This window comes from Odocoileus virginianus, chromosome 9, assembly GCF_023699985.2.
Source record: "Odocoileus virginianus isolate 20LAN1187 ecotype Illinois chromosome 9, Ovbor_1.2, whole genome shotgun sequence".
NCBI lineage: Eukaryota > Metazoa > Chordata > Mammalia > Artiodactyla > Cervidae > Odocoileus > Odocoileus virginianus.
In genome coordinates, this window is record NC_069682.1 from 6501411 (window position 1) to 6522774 (window position 21364).

General features: G+C 38.2%; 1 protein-coding gene across 4 annotated transcripts in view; it reads right to left on the reverse strand.

The window, feature by feature from the left end:
• SEL1L2 (SEL1L2 adaptor subunit of SYVN1 ubiquitin ligase) overlaps nt 1-21364 on the reverse strand; it is a 116669-nt gene that overhangs the window by 28298 nt on the left and 67007 nt on the right. For 3 of the 4 annotated variants that reach the window (XM_020908786.2, XM_020908785.2, XM_020908783.2), the window contains exons 6-10: nt 9238-9291; nt 8755-8814; nt 8584-8665; nt 7207-7361; nt 6508-6564 (exon numbers count right to left, since the gene is read on the reverse strand). In XM_020908786.2, the coding sequence (XP_020764445.2) occupies nt 6508-6564; nt 7207-7361; nt 8584-8665; nt 8755-8814; nt 9238-9291 (408 nt within the window). The remainder of the gene's footprint in view (nt 1-6507; nt 6565-7206; nt 7362-8583; nt 8666-8754; nt 8815-9237; nt 9292-21364) is intronic. The other variant, XM_020908784.2, reaches the window with a different exon arrangement.

Genomic DNA, 21364 nt, shown 5'->3' on the forward strand with positions numbered 1-21364 from the left:
CAAATGCTGCTGAAAATGTCTGGAATAATGTAGGTGTCAGTTGGATAGGAGAAAATTGTAGCAATGCATGATTTACTATACCAATTACATATTGGCAAATAAATCAAATGTATGATAAAATGTATGATTTACTAATCACATTTATCAAAGAACATCAATATAAAAATATTTCTTATGACTATCCCTGTTGAACCAAGACCCAAACATATCCATCGAGAACTATAATGTGTGCGAGTCACAGTGTAGCTGGCCTTGTTTCCTCATTCATGTTCTCCTCCTCTGTGCTCTTGGGCACTCTGTCTTTCCCCATCATAGCATGCATCCACTGGTCTAATTATCTGCTTAATTTTCTGTTTCCCCCAATGTTGAATCCTCTGTACTTAGCACAGTGTCTACTGTATATTAGGCAGTCAGAAAATGTTTCTAGGATGAATGAATGAGTGAGTGGATGAAAGAATAAATTTGTTAATCTCTAAAACAAAGGGACTGAATTTTAATCTTTATGGTCCCTTCCAGCTCTAAAATTATGATTTTATAAACTTATTTTCAAAGTCCAGTTTTAGAATTTGGGCTCAAATATTTGGCATTAGAGAGTTACTCTGTGGGAAACTAGATTTGAGCTGTTAAAAGAGAATAACCTATTCCCCAGAAGCAAATAAGAATCCTGGAGTTTTTCCCCATCCTTCAATATAATGAGCCCATAAAGACCAAAAATTGAGGATCTAATTTCTCCTTCCACTTTCCTTGCTTACTTGGCATCTTAGTTCTCTTTAATTTCTCTTTACATTAACCTGCCTTTAATGTTGGGCTTCCCAGGTAGCTCAGTGGTGAAGAATCTGCCTGCTAATGCAGGAGATGCATGTTTGATCCCTGGGTGGGGAAGATCTCCTGGAGAAGGAAATGGCAACCCACTCCAGTATTCTTGCCTGGAAAATGTCATGGACAGAGAAGCCTGGCAGGCTACAGTCCATAGGGCTGCAAAGAGTCAGACATTACTGAGCACACAGGTCTTTAAAACTATTGTTTCAACTGCATAAACATTTACTAAACACTCTGTGAAAGTATCTGGCAAGCTACTTCAATGGTCATGCATGGGCCAATCTGCATTCTTGCTCTCAGAGTCAAGTATTCATCCATCCATTTATCTATCCATCTGTTGTGGCCTGCATATTTTGGTTCCCCCGCAAATCCGTATGTTGAAAACCTACTACCCAACGTGATGGTATTAGGAAGTGAAGTTTCTGAGAGGTGATTGGCAGAGTCCTCATGAATGGGATTAGTGCCCTTGAAAAAGGCCCCAGAGAGCTAGCTTGACCCTTCTGCCAGGTAGGGATACAAGGAAAAGTCTATAAATTGTAAGAGGGCCCTCACCCAAACATGGTGGCACCCTGATCTCAGACTTCCAGCCCCCAAAACTGTGAGAAAATAAAGTTCCATTGTGTATAAGCCACAGAGTACACAGTATTTTTGTTATAATGGTTCAAACAAAAACACGATCCATCCATCCATCCATCTTTCAAACATTTACTGAGCACCTACCATCATATTTTACTGATTATAAGATGTATACCCCCCATCTATCATTTTAATCAGGACATTTTTTACTATCAATGGCATCATAAAATTTATATTGGCAGTGTTTTCTCTTGCTCAGTAAAACATAATGTGTCTTATAACTGATGGTGTCTCAGGATGAAATATAGTGTGTCTTAGGCATTATGCTAAGTGAAGTTTTATTATTTGAATGCACATCTGCCTTTTTTTTTAAACTGAAAATGATTTTTCATTGGTTCTGAGAAAATCCCTAGTTCAATCAGTTTGCAATGTTTCCTCTAGAATGAAATGCCAAGAAAATGTGTTGTTCTAAAAACATTTGGGAATACTTCTTTTATCTCAGGCTCTGTAAAATACTCTTAAAAGGGATAGCGTTAGCTCTCTTCTTTTTAATGGACGGCAGAGTGGACAAAGCAGTTGCCTTTACATATTTGGTGTTATTCCTCTGCTAGGTGTAATTTAATTATGCTTTATCCACTTTCATAACATGCACCAAAACACCCAGCTTTTCCTAATCCAATTCATCCTGGGCCTGTATATATTTAGAAATGCAAATAACATTAAAATGTATGTATACAAATTCAAGACAATGTAATCAAGAATTGCATATACAATACTTTCCAATAATTAAGAATCTTGTGGGGAGGAGATGGTGAAAGTGTTGCCTATAGTGACAACTCATGAGAGAAATTAATTCAGTCAAACAGTGAGGAGGGTGAAAACATCAAGCTAGTCATTTCTAGGTATTTTGATTTTTAATTTGCTGGACAGTGCTGGGACAGGACTGAGAAAGGTCAGTTTTCATTTCAATGCCAGAGGAAAGCAGTGCCAAAGAATGTTCAAACTACTGCACAATTGCATTCATCTCACACGCTAGCAAAGTAATGCTCAAAATTCTTCAAGCTAGGCTTCAACAGTACATAAATTGAGATCTTCCAGATGTTCAACCTAGATTTAGAAAAGGCAGAGGAATCAGAGATCAATTGCCAACATCTGTTGGATCATAGAAAAAGTAAAAGAATTCCAGAAAAACATCTACTTCTGCAATTCATTGACTATGCTAAAGTCTTTCACTGTGTAGATCACAACAAACTGTGGAAAATTCTTAAAGAGATGGGAATACCAGACCATCTCACTTGCCTTCTGAGAAATTTGTATGAAGGACAAGAAGAAACAGAACTGGACATGGAACAACAAACTGGTTCCAAATTGGAAAAAGGAGTATGCCTCAAGGCTATATATTGTCATCCCGCTTATTTAATTTATATGCAGAGTACATTGTGTGAAATTCTGGGCTGGATGAAGCACAAGCTGGAATCAAAATTTCTGGGAGGAATATCAATAACCTTAGATATATGCAGATGACACCAGCCTTATGGCAGAAAGCCAAGAGGAACCAAAGAGCCTCTTGATGAAGTTTAAAGAGGAGAGTGAAAAAGCTGGCTTAAAACTCAATGTTCAAAAAACTAAGATCATGGCATCTGGTCCCATCACTTCATGGTAAACAGATGGGGAAACAACAGAAACAGGGACAGACTTCATTTTTGGGGGCTCCAAAATCACTGCCGATGGGGATTGCAGCCATGAAATTAAAAGACGCTTGCTCCTGAGAAGAAAAGCTATGACCAACCTAGACAGCACATTAAAAGCAGAGACATTACTTTTCCAACAAAGGTCCGTCTAGTTAAGGCTATGATTTTTCCAGTAGTCACATATGGATATGAGAGCTGGACTATAAAGAAGGGTGAGTGCCATAGAATTGATGCTTTTGAACTGTGGTGTTGGAGAAGACTCTTCGGAGTCCTTTAGACTGCAATGAGATCCAACCAGTCCATCCTAAAGGAAATCAGTCCTGAATATTCATTGGAAGGACTGATGCTGAAGATGAAACTCCAATACTTTGGCCACCTGATGCAAAGAGCCAACTCATTGGAAAAGACCCTGATGCTGGGAAAGATTGAAGGCAAGAGGAGAAGGGGATGACAGAGGATGAGATGGTTGGATGGCATCACCGACTTGATGGACATGAGTTTGAGCAAGCTCCAGGAGATGGTGAAGGACAGGGAAGCCTGGCGTGCCGCAGTCCATGGGGTCGCAAAGAGTCAGGCATGACTGAGTGACTGGACAACAACAAGCAGGCATCTCTTATATTTATAAAGAGCCTCACAATAATTTTCTTTGGTGGACTAAAACATTAGCATACTGGCTCAAGTGGTGATTCTTAGGCTGAGAAATAACACCTAATTCTTAGGATGCTGTCATTCATTTATTCAGTAGACAGTAAGTACCTAATACGTACCAGATACCGATCTAAGTATAGGACACACATTAGTGAATAAGATGGATAAGAATTCACATTGCACTGCGGGAAGACAGTTAACAAGCCAAGATCAGTAATGTACAAGGAATGAGAGGGTCTAGAGAAAAATAAACACAGCATGATAGGATAAGTGATTAAAAAAAAGGTAGAATTGATTAAGAAAATCCTCTCTGAGGAAGTAAGATTTTAAGGATAAGAAGCTAGCCATGGGGAGATCTTCCCACTCCTCTCTGCACATTTCACACTATTCCAAGTTGATTTTGGTGCAGCTAAGCTGTGGCAAGTTGCAAAAATAGCCATAATACTTTGCAGGTCTGCCTATTAAGAGAAGTTCTTTTTCCTATTCTTTCAATGCTGGCTGGGCTTTTAACTTACTTTGGCCAAAAGAATATGGCAGAATTGGTTCTGTCACCGTTCTGACCCTAGGCCTCGGGAGACTTTCACTATTGCATTTGTAAAACATTTGACTGCCATGTAAAAAGCGTGGGCCTGCTGGCTGGAGGATGAGAGCATGAGGAGAGACCAAGTCATCCTAGCTGCCATGGACCAGGCCATCATAAATCAGCCAGCCCTGCCCAAAAGTCTAGCAAACTATAGATGTGTGAACAAGCCCAGCCAAGATCAGAAGAATTACTCAGCTGAACCCAGCCATAACTACTGACCTGCCAAAATCGTGAATTAAATAAATGGTGGTTGTGTTAGGCTACCTAAGTTTGGGGGTGGTTTATGATGGCAGCCTAAGCTAACTGGTAAGCCAATGAGTCTTGAGGTCTGATGCCTTGACAGGAATCCTTCATCCAAGTTCAGGTTTCTTTAGGCTAAGGAAAACAGGAAGGATCAGCTTGTGCTTGCCTAACTGCTGGGATGGTTCTGGAATTAAACCAGTCTTTTTGAGATGTCTGGATGGGAAGAATGGGGCCCAACCTACCAACAGAAAATTAGAAGCAACCTGAGTGATTACATCATTCCTTTTTCTTGCTTTATGAATAAGGAAACTAGATATCAATGGCTAATGTTTTTTAAACTTGTTTCTTGTTTTTGCTCAGGTCAAGAGTAAGTAAGTAAGTTTTAACTTGAGTTTAAGTAAGTTTTAATGAAAGGAGCACAGGCTTTGAATACAGAAATACTGAGTTGGACTTTTATTTCTTAACACTCTTACTACCTAGCTGTGAGATTTGAAACAATTTACGTCATCTATCCAGCCTCAGCTTCTCATCGGTAAAACAGAGCTAATGCGTGTGAATGAGCCCAGAGCAGAGCTTGTCTGGGCCATTCAGCTGAGGCCTGACTGCCTCGCTGTTGCTGCTATGGCACCAGACTCTTCCGCTGCCAGCCTCGGGACTGCGCCTCCTTCTCACCTGGAGGCAGCAATAGCTCCCATCTCATGCAGCTGCAGTTGAGTGAAGTGCTTAGCTTTGTGGGGTTTTATATACTTTACAAAGGTTAGGGGGCATTCTGTATAGGCGTGGTTTTGGTGCCTTCACAATCAAATTCTGTCTTTATGGAAAATGGGAACTTCCTCCCAGTTTTGCATCTTGTAGTTAGCAGAAGAAACTCATTACAGGCTGAAATCTGATGTTGGCATAATATTGTGAATCCAGAAGTTCTCACCCAAGAAGCTAAAACCTTAGTTAAAGAACTTCAGTTGAGCTGTCCTGGGATGGATGCATATGTTTATTTCAATTGCTACCTATTTTATTACATTTTATAAAGCTAACTTTGACATTTATCTAATGCATATAGTACCTCATAGAAAACACAAACTATAGTGTCAAAGATACATTCATAAAATAACAATATAAAGTGAAATAGAAAGTAATAGCAGTTCAGATTTTTATGTAACTGCTGGAAAAGTAGTTATTTCTATTGCTTAGCCATTGGGATTGAAGTAGAGCAAATACTCCTTTGAGATGGTGGGCACATGGCCCTATAAAATGACAAGGGCTACAAAGTCATCTTTTAAGAAGAATCTCAGTTACTTCCCCAGATGTGTGGGGATCTAGGGCCTTAAAACTACAATCAGGGTTGAGACAAGACCTCATCCAGGGGCTTTGGCATCTTACTGAAGAGGATCCTGTGTAGATTAAATTTATTTTCTTTTTTCTCCACCATATATTTGAATTGTTAATTAATCATCTAACTTCATTGGTATAAAGTAAGGTTAAGCAAAGCGATTGAAAGGAGCTTTACAAATTTCTAAAGAAGCTTAATAATATACCCAATTATGTTGGAAGCAGCCTGTCCTCTGATTTAGCTACAGGGGGTTGAGGCTTGTCCTCAGGCTCCTTGGCAGGAAACTCCCAGGTGGACTTGCCACAGCTGGCCTTAGGGGAGAGAGCGTGTCCTCCCCACCCAGCCCCAGGGCAGCTGTGAGTTTGCCTGGGAAGTGGGCGGGTTCAGTGGGAGCCCGGAAACTCCCTGCCCCAGCTACTGTTTCACAGGCCTCTACCCCTCTGTACATAGAGGCAGGTAGAACAGTGCTTTCTCCACCGAGCTTTGTTCTCCTTCCGAAGCTGGGAAGCAGGTCTGACAAGGGAAGCCGCGGTGGGCTTTCCCCAGCAGCTCTTCCACCCACCCTCAGCCTCTCACCCCTGTCCTCCCACCCACACGACTCGAGCTTGAGATGGACTTACATAGTAATCTTGATCCAGACCTTTCCTCCCAATTAGATGCAACTGTCCGAGAGATACCTAGAAATGAGTTTTGGAAAATGATTTTCGCAGTAGTGTTCATTTTAACAGAGAAAAAGGGAAAAAAAATCACCTGATGATTTTACTATAGTACATCGATCCAGTTTGCTGCAGTTAGTGTGTCTTAAAAAGAGGCAGGAAACTGTGTTTTATTGGGTAAATGGTTGACGTTGGGTATGCAGCTTCTTCAGGGGCAGGAAGCTGGCCTGATGATGTGCAGCAATACCCAGGCACACTAGTGACCTTAACTTTTGGCTCTCAAAGGTCACATAAATGATGTCCCATTTCTATTCTCATTTCCAAAGACAGGCTGCTTCTGGCTCCTGATAAGAGTTCATTCATATTAAAACCAACATTTATGGTACCTTTTTTCTATAATTACAATCTAGGTTTTTTTTTTTTTTAATAAGTTTTTTAGGAGTAAGTGCCCAAAAAATGCCATTACTATGGCAACTGGCTCCTTCATAAGCTATAAGAAACTACAAGTTAGGGAACAAAAAATGAGCAGAACAAAGAGGAGGGGGTTCTCTTCCCTTTCCTATTCAGGATGGGGCATTGTTGTTAACCCTTCTAGGACTCAGAGAGAACCAAGGCCTTTGTGATTAAAATGTTCAAAAATTTAAGCTCATCTGTATACATTACTTGTATCTGAACATCTCCTCTTTCTGCCAAAAATTTATAGTACTGGTATATGTCCCAATCCAAAATCTCACTGTTAGAACTTAGATTTTCAGGTCTTTCAGTTAGTCTCACTTTTTCCACTGGAATACCTTCACTTTTTTCCAGTTTATCAGCAACTGTGAACAGAAACAAGCCAGAGCAATATATAACATTCATCTTAGAGCAAGCACTATTAGGATTATTCTCTTTAAATTATGCCGAGATCAGGTCTACTAACAGAAAAGAAATATCCTTAGGAGACAGAAATTTTCTAATTTTGTTTATTTGGTTCTGAGAAAAGTATAAGACACTACCTATTCTTTGTAACCAATATAATCATTGTATCAATATATGTCAGACCCTACTGAAGTCCTTAGCCAGGCAGACTCAGGAAAGAAGATAGATGTTGGAAGAAGGCAACCAACCTTTCAATCACTGACTTTTTCTGGGCATCCTGAAACTACAATATAAGAGTAAGAACTGCTTCTTATTTATTTCCTTTGGATAGTCTGAAAGTAAACTGTAAATATGCTTGAGTAAACCTAACAAAACAGCAGTTTGAAATATAGATATATATATAAAAATTTCAGTTTCATTAAGCACATAAAAACATCTTGATATATAAAGCATCTTAAATTCAAAAGCAGTTTTTTTCTCAGATCCTAATCATGACAAAGATGTAAATTTAGATGTTATTATGATTATAGAAACTAAGCAAATGAACTTTAGCTTACTCACTTCTTAGACTTTTATTTAATACTCTATTATGCAGTCCAGTTTAGTGATGCTGCATGTGGAAATATTACATGCAACTTTGAAAATTCTAGAAATATGTAATTAACCTCATGCTCTGTTTTTTTTTTTTTTTTTTTTTTTTAGACAAAGGATAGGGTAATAGAGTAATGGTTACTTGAATTGTTCTCAAATGCAATGATAGAGATTGCCAATGTATGTATCTTGCACATACATTGTACAATGTATTTACATCCATAGCTTCAGGAATTTTTTAACAAGGATATCCTATATTTGAAATGGTTGAATTATAGAAACTACTCAATATTTATTGAGATTATATTTAAATTCTCAGTTTAAGGAAAGAAGATCACAGGATCAAGTAAAACAGAATTATTTGGAGACATGAGCTGAAAAAAATAAAAGATGAGTACAATCATTTAGAACTTTTTGAAAAGTAACTTAAGAAATCAGAAACTCCACATTGTATGGAAAGAACTGTATTATAACTGATGTTAAAGCACAGTCTTTAAATAACTTTCATAAATATTTCAACCAGTATTGATTTATTTTTTTAATTTCTTGGTAAGTCTCTCTATCTTAAAATAAACTATGTGGATTACTCACTATAATCTGCCACTTTCTTGTAATGACTTAGGGCAACTTCACAATTCTGTAGAACATTGATTCCTGATAAATATCTGTACCCCTAAAACACAGGCATATAAATTCTTAATATTCTGACAATGCTATATTTATAACACACCTATTTGGGCTCAAGAATATTTAATTACAAACCAAAATCATCTGTGACATCATGCTTCCTCCAGCACTTCCAAAGGTATAATATATCAGTGCCTAAAGTTAAAAAAAAATTATTTGACATCTAAATTTGAAACTCAAACCCAAAAACTGCTTTTTTATTCCTAGCCCAGCAATGAATCTCCAGCTACTCCCATATAAATTCCAAATTTCGTTCTCTTCCTCTTTAAAGATGGCTGCCATTCACTGAGGGCTTATGCAGTTCTGAAGTTTGTGAAAAGGGGATTGTACATGATATTTCCTTAAAACATCACGAAATCCCTATGGAGTAGATATTATCTGAAACTTTATAATATGGAACATTAGGAAGCTAATGGCATTCAGGCCCTAACCTTCTCCAACTATTGAGCTATGCTCTTACCCACCACTCTAGAGTGAGCCCTTCACTCAAAGAGTAGACTGTCTATTCAGTGTCCTTTAAAGAAATCTTTTGTTCCAAAAAAAATAGAATGACTTTACCTTAGCTTGATTGTATTCCATTCCTATTCCATAAGAAGACAAAAATCCTAAGGCCTAAAGCCCAAAAGAAAAAGAAAAATTCAATAAATCCATTTATTTTAGAGTTATTACCAACATTAGTAAGGACTATTTTAAATGTCTGCTCTATAATTACTTGTGTCGTTAACTTATTTCTTATAGTATAGCAAGTTGCATTATTATACTTCTGCTAAGGCGGTGCGAATTTAGAAAAGGTAACAATAATGGAAGCTTTTTATAAAACATGTGGAAATAAGCTAATACTTACTGAACTTTAGAATAATTATAGTGATAAAATAATATAAACCAATGCTCTGCATGTATCTGCCTTTTAAGAGTTGTAAAGACATTTTTCTCCAATATGTAAAAATTTGAATTTGAATATTTTTCTTCATATTTTAAAAATAAATTGTAACAGATATAAAAAGTTTGAACAGGAAAAATTATATTGAATAAAAAGTCAAAGTCTGAACACAGATCAAGATGGTGGAATATGAAGCCCCAGGCCTTGTTCCTCCAATGGAGCCAAAATATACAGTCCAAAAAGCCTTTATGAGAACTCAAGAAACCAGTTAAGAAATCACTGTTACCCACCCAGTCAGGCTCACAGCAAAGAACGGCCCATTGAAATAGGTCAGAAAAGCCATTTTATTTAATCTGCAATCACCCCTCCCCAAGCCAGCACAGCTTGGTGTGAGCAGGAAGGAAAGAGAAAAACGGGATAGGAATTCGGACTTTCAAGGAGTAGCTGATCAAAGATCTGACTTTCATCTCATCTGATTTACAGCACTGGCAGAACTGGAACGCTTTAGATGCTAGGGACCTCTAAGCAATAAAGAGAGCTCAGAGACTTGTTGCAACGTTAGAGAACCTGCACTACCACCGACTGCAGCACTTCAGGACGCCAGCAAACCGAACACTCTATTACATACAGCAACACGGCAGTACACATTGCGGGGGTCACAGAGGGGTGAGAGAGAGGGGCAGAGAGCATTTTAAGAGAATTTGGCTGAAAACTTCCCAAACCTGAAAAGGGAAATAGGCATCCAAATTCAAATTCAAAGAACTCCAAGGCTATGGTTTTTCCAGTGGTCATGTATGGATGTGAGACTATAAAGGAAGCTGAGCACTGAAGAATTGATGCTTTTGGACTGTGGTGTTGGAGAAGACTCTTGAGAGTCCCTTGGACTGCAAGGAGATCCAACCAGTCCATCCTAAAGGAGATCAGTCCTGGGTGTTCATTGGGAGGACTGATATTGAAGCTGAAACTCCAATACTCTGGCTACCTGGTGCGAAGAGCTTGACTCATTGGAAAAGACCCTGATGCTGGGAAAGATTGAGGGCAGGAGGAGAAGGTGACGACAGAGGATGAGGTGGTTGGATGGCATCACCGACTCAATGGACATGGGTTTGGGTGGACTCTGGGAGTTGGTGATGGACAGGGAGGCCTGGCGTGCTGCGGTTCATGGGGTCGCAAAGAGTCGGACATGACTGAGTGACTGAACTGAACTGAACTGAAGTAGGATGAACTCAAAGAGCCCAATGCCAAATATATCATAATCAAACTATCAAAAGTCAAAGACACAGAACACTAGATGCAGCAAGAGAAAAGAGACTAGTCACATACAAAGACGTTTCCATTTGACTATGAGCAGATATATCAGCAGAAACATTACAGGGTAGAAGGGAGTGGGATGAAACATTCAAAATGCTGAAAGAAAAAAGCTATCAACCAAGAACAGTATATCTGGTCAAACTAATTTTAAAAAATGAAGAAGAAGTATAGAAATTCCCAGGTAAACAAAAACTGAGGGAATTCATCAACACTAGAGCTGCCTTACAAGAATTGCTAAAGGGTGTTCAAGTTGAAAGAATGTTAGCCATAACACAAAAGCATACAAAAATATAAAACTCTCTGGTAATATATAGACAAACACAGAATCATATAATAATGGTGGTGGATAAGTCACTTTTAATTCTGTAGAGAATAAAAGATAACTATAACTAAAAAACTATGGTAGTGGATACAAAATATAAAAGATATGATTTGTGTCACTGATAACATAAAATGTGAGGAGAGCAGAGTATATGTGATTGAAGTTAAGTCAATATCAATTTAAAATAGATTGGTGCAGTGGTAAAGAATCTGCCTGTCAATCCAGGAGATGCAGGAGACATGGGTTCAATCCCTGGGTTGGGAAGATCCCCTGGAAGAGGCAATGACAACCCACTCCAGTATTCTTGTCAGGAAAACCCCATGGACAGAGGAGCCTGGTGGGCTACAGTCCATGGGGTCACAGAGAGTCAGACACAACTGGACAACTGAGCATGCATGTCATGACAATAAGATGTTTTATGTAATTCCAAGAGTAACTGCACCCTGGAGAAGGGAATGGCAACTCACTCCAGTATTCTTGCCTGGAGAATCCCATGCACAGAGAAGCCAGGCAGGTTATAGTCCATGGGGTCACAAAGAGTTGGACACAACTGAGCAACTAATACACACACACAAAGAGTAACTACAAGGAAAATACCTGTAGAAAATGCACCAAAAAAATGATGAGGGAATCAAAGCATGCCATTACAAAAAATAAATGAAAGACAAAAGAAGGCATCAAGAGAGGAAAAGAAGGACAAAATAACTATAAGACAAACAGAAAATAATGAACAAAATGGCCGTAATGAGTCTTTCCCTTTAAGAAGTTACTCTAAATGTATATGGATTAAACTCAATTAATAGACATAAAAGGCTGAGTGGATAAGAAAACAAGACCCAACTTAATGCTGTCTACAGAAGATTTATTTTAGATACAAAAACACACATAGTCTGAAAGTGAAAGAATGGACAAAGATACTCTATCGTAGAGTAAATTGTAACCAAAAGAGAGGGATGATCATACTTAGACAAAATAGACTTCAAGTCAAAAACTGTCACAAGAGATAAAGGATACTGTGTAATGGTAAAAGGATCAATTCACCAGGAAGATATCACCATTATAAATATATATGCATCTAAGAGCAGAGCACCCAAATACATGAAGCAAACATTGACAGAGTTGAAAGAAGAAATAGACACTAATACAATAACAGTAGATTTTAATTCCCCACTTTCAAAAATGGATAGAACAACCAGACAGAGATTAATAAAATTTTCTTTGTTCACAGATGACATAATCTTATATGTAGAAAGCCCTAACGATTTACAAAAAACTGCTAACATTAATAAATTTAGAAAAAGCATAGGATGTAAAATCAACACACAAAAATAAATAGATTTTCTATACATTAACAATGAATATTCAGAAAAGGAAATTAACAGTCTCATTTACAATAGCATCAAAAACAATAAATACTTAAGAATAAACTAACCAAGGAGGTGAAAGGCTTGTACACTGAAAACTATAAAACATTGTTGAAAAAAATCTGAAAATACATAAATAAATGGAAAATATCCTATGTTTATGTATTAGAAGAAATAACATTGCCTCTTTATATCCAGAGGGATTAGATTTAGTGCAACACTTGTTGAAATCTCAATTTCTATTTCTGCCATTTTGCAGAAATAGAAACAACCATCCTAAAATTTATACAGAATCTCATATGTAAACTCACAAAATAGCTCATCTATCTTGAGGGAAAAAACTAAGCTAGAGGCCTCACACTTCCTGATTTCAAAATATATTACAAATTAGAGTGATTCAAAATCTGATGGTACTGGCATAAAGACAGACATACAGGCCAATGGAACAGTGTAAAGAGATCAGAAATAAATCCTCATATATGTGGCCAAATGAGTTTCAACAAGGATGCCAAGGTATCGGATGCTTCTGAGAAAACTGCAATCTGTCCTTTCAATTCTAAACATTAATGTATCTGTTCCAGTTACTGTGGCTGGTGTAACAAATCACTCAGAAACTTGGTGGCATAATGACCATTTATTATGCCAAGGATTCAGTGGGTCAGGAATTCGGCCAAGGTAAAGTGGGGATGGCTTTTCTCTGATTCATGATATGGGGGCCTTAGTTGGAAGACTCAAAGGCTGGAGTTGCCATAGTCAGAATTCTGGTTCATTCACACGTTTGGCAGTTGATTCTAGCTGTTGGTTGAGATCTTATCAGAGGCTAACAGCCAGAGCAACAACATGGGACGTCTTCTATTATATGAGCTTCTCCAAGTATGGTGACTGTGTTCCAGGACTGAGCACTCTGAGGAGCGGGAGCAGGGCAGAGCTGTATCCTTTTTACGACTCCGCTTTCATTTGTAGCATTACTTCCAGCAAGCTCTCTTGTTTGAATTAGTTACAAGCCCACCTGAAAGCACTGAGTCTTAACCACTGGACTGCCAGGGAATTCTCAACCCTGGTATTTTCTGACAAGTTCTTTGCTATCAGATAGGATAAGATGTTTCAATATTATCTTGTACATTTTTTGCCCCACACCTTGAATTTGAAATTTTCCAAAGGAGTTGGCTTCTTTTCAGTGGGAGAGGACGTCTATTGTTTAAGAATAATTCCTTTGTGGGGGAAGAATGAATATCTAAATTTAACTTTTTATTTCTTGGTTATCAAATTAAGAGATGTATATGTATTAAAAATTAAAGTTCTAATACTTCTGAGGGCTTAAAATTTAAACAGCAATGCCCTGCTCCTTTCTCGGAAACTCCCTATTTTCTTCATAGAAAACTATTTTTAATTATTTTGGCTGTTTTCTTCTGATAATTATCACCATTATGACTCCTGATAAATTGCTACTACTTGCTGCTAATTTATATTTTTCACACATTTAGCTATAGATTTGCTACAAGATAGATAAAGATTTAGGTCATCTACATGACTTTCTTCTTTTCTCTTCTTGTTCCTCTTCTCAACAGAGTCATAATATTATTTTTTGTCAGGACATAATAGTCTGTTTTGACATTCCTAATATTTTCAAGCTTCTGCTCATTTGTAAGTTTATCATTCCTATCACCATTTTAGAGGTTCATTCCACACTTTTATGCATATCATTGATAATACACCTTTCTTTCCATCAGTTCAGTTCAGTCACTCAGTTGTGTCTGACTCCTTGCGACCCCATGGACTGCAGCACATCAGGCCTCCCTGTCGATCACCAGTTTCCAGAGCTTGCTCAAACTCATGTCCATTGCGTCGGTGATGCCATCCAACCATCTCATCCTTTGTCATCTCCTTCTCCTCCTGCCTTCAATCTTTCCCAGCGTCAGGGTCTTTTCCAATGAGTCAGCTCTTCGCATCAGGTGGCCAAAGTATTGGAGTTTCATCTTCAGCATCAGTCCTTCCAATGAATATTCAGGACTGGTTTCCCTTAGGATGGACTGTTTGGCTCTCCTTGCAGTGCAAGGGACTCTCTAGAGTCTTCTCCAACACCACAGTTCAAAAGCATCAATTCGTCAGCACTCAGCTTTATAGTCCAACTTTCACATCCATACATGACTAATAGAAAGACCATAGCTTTGACTAGACAGAACTTTGTTGGCAAAGTAATGTCTCTGCTTTTTAATATGCTGTCTAGGTTGGTCATAACTTCTTCCAAGGAGCAAGCATCTTTTAATTTCATGGCTGCATTCACCATCTGCAGTGATGCTGGAGTCCACAAAATAAAGTCTGCCACTGCTTCCACTGTTTCCCCATCTATTTCCCATGAAATGATGGGACTGGATGCCATGATCTTAATTTTCTGAATGTTAAGCTTTAAGCCAACTTTTTTACTCTCCTCTTTCACTTTCATCAAGAGCCTCTTTAGTTCTTTGCTTTCTGCCAAAAGCTTAGTGTCATCTGCATATCTGAGGTTATTGATATTTCTCCCAGAAATCTTGATTCCAGCTTGTGCTTCATCCAGCCCTGCATTTCGCATGACACAGCCTGCATATAAGTTAAATAAGCAGGGTGATGATATACAGCCTTGACGTACTCCTTTCCCGATTTGGAACCAGTCTGTTGTTCCATGTCCAGTTCTAACTGTTGCTTCTTGACCTGCATACAGATTTCTCAGGAGACAGGTCAGGTGGTCTGGTATCCCCACAAGAATTTTCCACTGTTTGTTGTGATCCACACAGTCAAATGCTTTGGCATAGTCAATGAAACAGAAATAGATGTTTTTCCAGAACTCTCTCATTTTTCGATGATCCAACAGATACTGGCAATTTGATCTCTGGTTCCTCTGCCTTTTTTAAAATCCAGGTTGAACACCTGGAAGTTCATGGCTCACATACTGTTGAAGCCTGGCTTGGAGAATTTTGAGCATTACTTTACTAGTGTGTGAGATGAGTGAAACTGTGAGGTAGTTTGAGCATTCTTTGGCATTGCCTTTCTTTGGGATTGGAATGAAAACTGACCTTTTCCAGTCCTGTGGCCACTGCTGAGTTTTCCAGATTTGCTGGCATATTGAGTGTAGCGCTTTCACATCATCCTCTTTTAGGATTTCTTTTCATGCTTCATATTAAGAACAATTTGGTATTAGACACAGGAGGACATGGCAACCCACTCCAGTGTTCTCGCCTGGAGAATCCCATGGACAGAAGAGCTTGGTGGGCTACAGTTCATAGCGTCTGAAAGAGTAGGACACTACTGAAGCGACTTAGCACACATGCACGCACTCAGCTTAATAGTTGATGGAATATTTGAAGAGCTCAAGTTTATAGGCAGTGTCCTGTGGTGGATTGCCAGAAAAGCTTTCACCTTGGCATAAATTCATTAGTCTATACTCTTTATTCACTATTATCAAAGCCCACATTTCTACTTTTTCATCTAGTTTACGGTAATATAATCCAAGACTTTGTTAGACGTCTCCCTAAAATCAAGATACAACAAGGTCTGATAATTTCATCAAAACATAAAATAATTAATTTCTTAAACATTTTATTATAATTTCAAGGACAAAGAACTATGTTACTTTTTAAACTAAGAAACTGACTGCAGAGAGTTCAATTCCTAAAAGCATAATGGCTCTAATATGTGGCTTAAAATTTATAATCTACTTAATTCATAAACTAAAAAAAAATTATGATACCATCAGTTTCTCTTTAGTCTCAAAGGTTCCATTTTTAGGAAAGTTGATCATAAAGGCTGTTATTACAAATGAAAGGCGTCTGGAATCCTGGTACTCCGCTAACCTCTATAGTTATATTTAAAATGTTTAAGTTGGCTCTTTGCAAAAATATCTTTAGCCAATGTTATTGGCTAAATAATTTAGTTTTCTTGCAGCTCTTAGCAATTTTTGATTCTGCTCAATTTAGAATCTTGTGTATGTAGAAACTGATAGAACACAAATATACTGACCTTTGTATAAGAAAGTGAAGATTCTGTTCTACTTAGTTGATGGTGCATTTTAAGATACTTTCACCAACACTGAATCATTTTGTGCAGAGCCTACCAGCTTTTTGGCCTGATCCTCTTGGAGAAAATTGTGAGGCCGGGAGGTTGTGGATTGTGTGGGAGTTAATTTCCATCCTATGCTTGCGGGGGAGTGCTTTCTCTGTATAATGCTCAGACTACAAAGCAAGGAACTAAAACCATGACTTTTGCAGCTTCAAATAATCACCTCAAAGAGCATGCTTCTCTCTTTAGCAGAAAAATAACAATGAGTGATTTTGAATTATTTCTCTGGAAGGCTCCACTTTTTTTCACACTTTAAAACATGGCAGGCCCTCGTGGAAGACAAAAGATGCCACAGACTATCACGTAGTAAATATGCCAATTACAGTCAGGGTTGTCCTATTTCTTTACAGCTTGGCACGGTCACCTAACAACTTTACAGTAATAAGTTTTTTGTCTTCGGTCTTTTCGGAGATAAGGCTGAGGTGAAATGAGATGGACTATAGAATGATTAAATCTTAACCCAGAAAAAAAAAAAATTGTTGTAAGTTGAAGAGAAGCTATGCTATAGTGATGACATCAATGGTAGTTTTAAAAGGTCAAACTCTGCAAATTAGATGTGTTTATAAGACTCCGAATTCAACCACTGTGCTGTGTTATAGTATCTGGGATTTAAATTAAAAGAGTTAAGTGTAGAGGATATTTTAATCAATTTCAAAGTAAATTACTCAGGTTCCATAATAACAGTTTAAAAATTAAATATTCCTCCTTTTACTTTCTATATAAGAAATCAAAAGAGAAAAAAGATCAAGCATTTAATTATTGTAATTATTTTATGAGTCTTGAAAGCATCTGTGGTCATTCTTTTTAGCTTAAATTGCAAGCCAAACAAAAATGTGAATCAACCCGGATGAAAAACTCTGTTCCTTTTTGTATTCTTAATACAAAAAGATGATTTACATCAAAAAGAAATGCTCTACACAGGTAATCCTAGAATTATCAAAATGATTATTTGATACTAAAATGATTTTTTTTCCAGTTGTAGCACAGTGCTAATAGTCATTACCATGATTCAATTTTAAGGTGATACAATGTGAATGAGCAATTTCTTGATTCTTAAAGCAAATGAGGTTTAGGCCCTACCTTCTTGTTTGGCAAATTAACAAAGTTTCATATTGAAACAGTTCATCAATATTAAAAAAAGAGTGAGCCTTCCTAATTCTGAATTTCTGCTTCCCTAAATGAGAATCAGAGAAATAAAAAATATAAAACTTATCTATCTCTAGCTGGTATAGTGTAATATCTTATATCTTCTATTTTTATTTTTTCTTGTACTTTCTTCAGTTTTCATCATTTTCATGAAGACTAATTCATGAATAGTTTTATTCAGAAGCTACAGTTTTCTTGAAAATCAATTCAACGAACTCTGTTCACAATCTTAGTTGCTTTTATTGCCCTTATTGGGATTTCTTTCAGTTTATTTGGATTTTTTGTCAGATGAACCATTCAAGGTGCCTGAAAAGAAATGATTATGCCTCTTTCCCTCCATCAGCTTCCCTTTTATACATAGCCGGAAACTGCATTTCTCCCCCTACCCCGTCAATGCCACTTTATAATCTGAATTCATATCTCTCTTGTTTTCTTTGTTGAATTAGGGCTCCACGAGCCCTCTGGTGCCCTGGCTTCTACCATCTATTACACTTCAGTATTTCCAACTGCCCTTGACCTCTTCCCCAGAGATGGGTGTCTTCGTTTTCTCTATCTTTACATCTATCCCTCTCACTCGCTTTCATTGTCATTCTCAGTATACAATTCAGCTTCTTTAGCCACATTTCTGTTGCTACGTTGTCCTCACAGTTCCCAGCAACATTTTCTATATCAACCTGGCACAAACAGCTTGAGAGGAAAGGTGGTCAACCGGCTGGTCCTGTTAGAGAACTGTGATCAATATGGCATGTGGCCAGCCTGGTCCCAGAAACCAGCCATCAAACAAAGCAATGTTTGTACCACAGAATATTTTTAACTGTTCTTTGTACAAGGAGATAAATCAACTGCACAAGGATTTGCTGTTGGAAATAGATTTTTCTGTAGCGATGATTGGGATAATAGTTAAAATTTCAGAATAGAATCCAGCATCCATTAGAATAGAATCCAGCTGTAGCACTGGACCAGGGTCCTCTAGGCTCCCTGCCCACCTGGATAACACTTTGGTTCAATATCATGGGGAGCTAAAGTGAGGAAGGGGAGTCTGAGAGAAGAATAAGGGTGTTCAGGTTGTCAGGGATAGCATAAGAGCTTGGGGCAGAGACTTTTTCCAATCAGTATCACAGCACTTCAACAAACAGTGTGGCTAAATTTTGTATATCAGGTTAATGGTGGCCTTTCAGGTGAAGCATTTGTCCTCATCCACATTTTGTTTTCTTGCCCTCCTTGTCTGTGGTCCATGCCACAGAACCATACTACCTAGAGCATGTGGAGTAAAACTCTGATGTTAGCTCTCAGTCCATATGTTTAATGTACCTGATATGTTAATTTGGGATTTCTTTTCTGGGAGTAGTGTTTTGACCTTGCATCAAATATGTCATTCAAGTACAGACAAATCCTTCATGTTGCCTATATCCAGTATAATAGACTGAGTGTAAATGTTCCATTCATCCTTGAAGCCTTTTCTACCTGCCCCAGGCAAAGCCAGTCAGACACTTTTCTGTGCCTAAAGCACTTTATACCTTAACTCTAGCCCACCTAAACTGTGCTGCAATTATTTGTTTATATTTAAGATTGGCCCATAAGGACTTTGATCTATTAATTTTTTCTTCTGATCAACAAGATTGTGTGTGGTGCATAGTAAGTGTCCAAGAAACAATTGTTGACTTAATTAATACATCCACTGAGAAAGCACATGTCCACCAGTTCATTACCTAGGTATTAGGTAATATTATTTGTAGTGGTGGACATGATGATAACATTTGGGGTTTTTTTGGAACTTTATATTTTTGATTAATCAAATATGGGATCTATTCACAGGGAAAGAGATCTATTTGGGTTGGCCAAAAAGTCTGTTCATAAGAGCTTACGGAAAAACCGAAATGAACTTTTTGGCCAACTCAATATATTATTAAGTGAATCAAGAGCTGATTAGGGAACAGTAATTAAAGTATGTCCCATTTTTGTAAAGAAACATTCTACAAAGTTATAGAAAAAATTCTAGAAGGATAATAGTGAGAGTAATAATAATATTTATGTATTTTTTTCTGGTGAATGATAATAAAGTTCCAGGTATGGCATTAAGTGCTTTCACACATTATTTTAATCCTCACAACTTTGTTAATTCACTCATCATGAATTAATTCACAATTCAGCTATATTTTTTTTGCCCCAGGCACTGCACTGTATTTTTAGAGATACAATTGCTGCTGCTGCTGCTAAGTCACTCAGTCATGTCCAACTCTGTGCGACCCCATAGACGGCAGTCCATCAGGCTCCCCGTCCCTGGGACTCTCCAGGCAAGAACACTGGAGTGGGCTGCCATGTCCTTCTCCAACGCACGAAAGTAAAGTGAAAGTGAAGTCGCTCAGTCATGTCTGACTCTTAGTGACCCCATGGACCACAGCCTACCAGGCTCCTCCATCCATGGGATTTTTCCAGGCAAGAGTACTGGAGTGGGGTGCCAATGCCTTCTCGGAGAGATACAGTAGCGAACCAAATAAACACAGTACCCAGAGTTTTATCATTATCCTAACTCTACAGATGGAAATTAGGGAGGTTGCCACACCCATCAGAGTTCCTCTGGTCCAACTTCTGGTTCAAATGAACGTACAGACTCACAAGAGGCTACACCTGTCAGTCTGCTCAGGCGGACGTAGCATAGGAACCAGAGTCTGCCAGAGGGCGGCATCAGCCTCCTTTGTGTAGGAGTGCTTCAGGCTGGTCACACAGTCCTCCAGCAGCCCTCATCTTTAGTCCCTCAGACGACAGACCAGGCTCAAGGAGATGAGATCTGCACTGGGTGGTGTGGCAGCCCCCCTGACATGAAAGCCTCATTCCCTGTATAACAACCCCTGTAGGCATAGTCAGTCCTCATTGCCCAGGGTCGCTGCAAGAATCACCACATCATCTGGTACGTATAGTTCATGAGCATTTCTCCCAAGGTAGTTTACCAAGCAGAGGTCATTTCAACGACAAGTAATACTACCTGGAAACATAGTGAACATTTTATTCCTATCATATCACCAGGGAAACAGAAGTAGAGGGCGAACCAAAGGTCAAATCCTCACGCAGAGGGGGAAAGGATTTTGTTAAGTAGAAAGTGGTAGAGTGGATTTGAAGTTAAATCTGTCTGATTCCAAAGCTTAGCTTCTACATGTACTGGATGGAAAAAAAAAGATCTCTGGGAAGAAAGCTTTTAGGTAATTTTTATTCCCTTCCTCAAACTTTCTGAATTCACAGGGTTGTTTTTTAATTGTAAGCAGCATAAATTTCTTCTGTAATCAGAAAGAAATGTTTTCATTAAGAAGACCAAGAACATGAAAACATACTTTTGCTACCGCACCAAGTACAGGTAGCCAGAAACAAAACAATGTATGCACTTGCTCTGTGATGATGATGCTGTAAAAAGAGGAAGAAGCCAAAGAGAAATACACAAGTAGTGGAGTCAGGATGGTTGGCTTATGAGAGGCTTTTTTTTTGGCTTTGTTTTCATTGTTTTCCAGATTTGCTATGAAATGCTTATGTTATTCTGGAAATAAAATGAAATGTTGGTTGGTTGGTTTGTCACTAAGT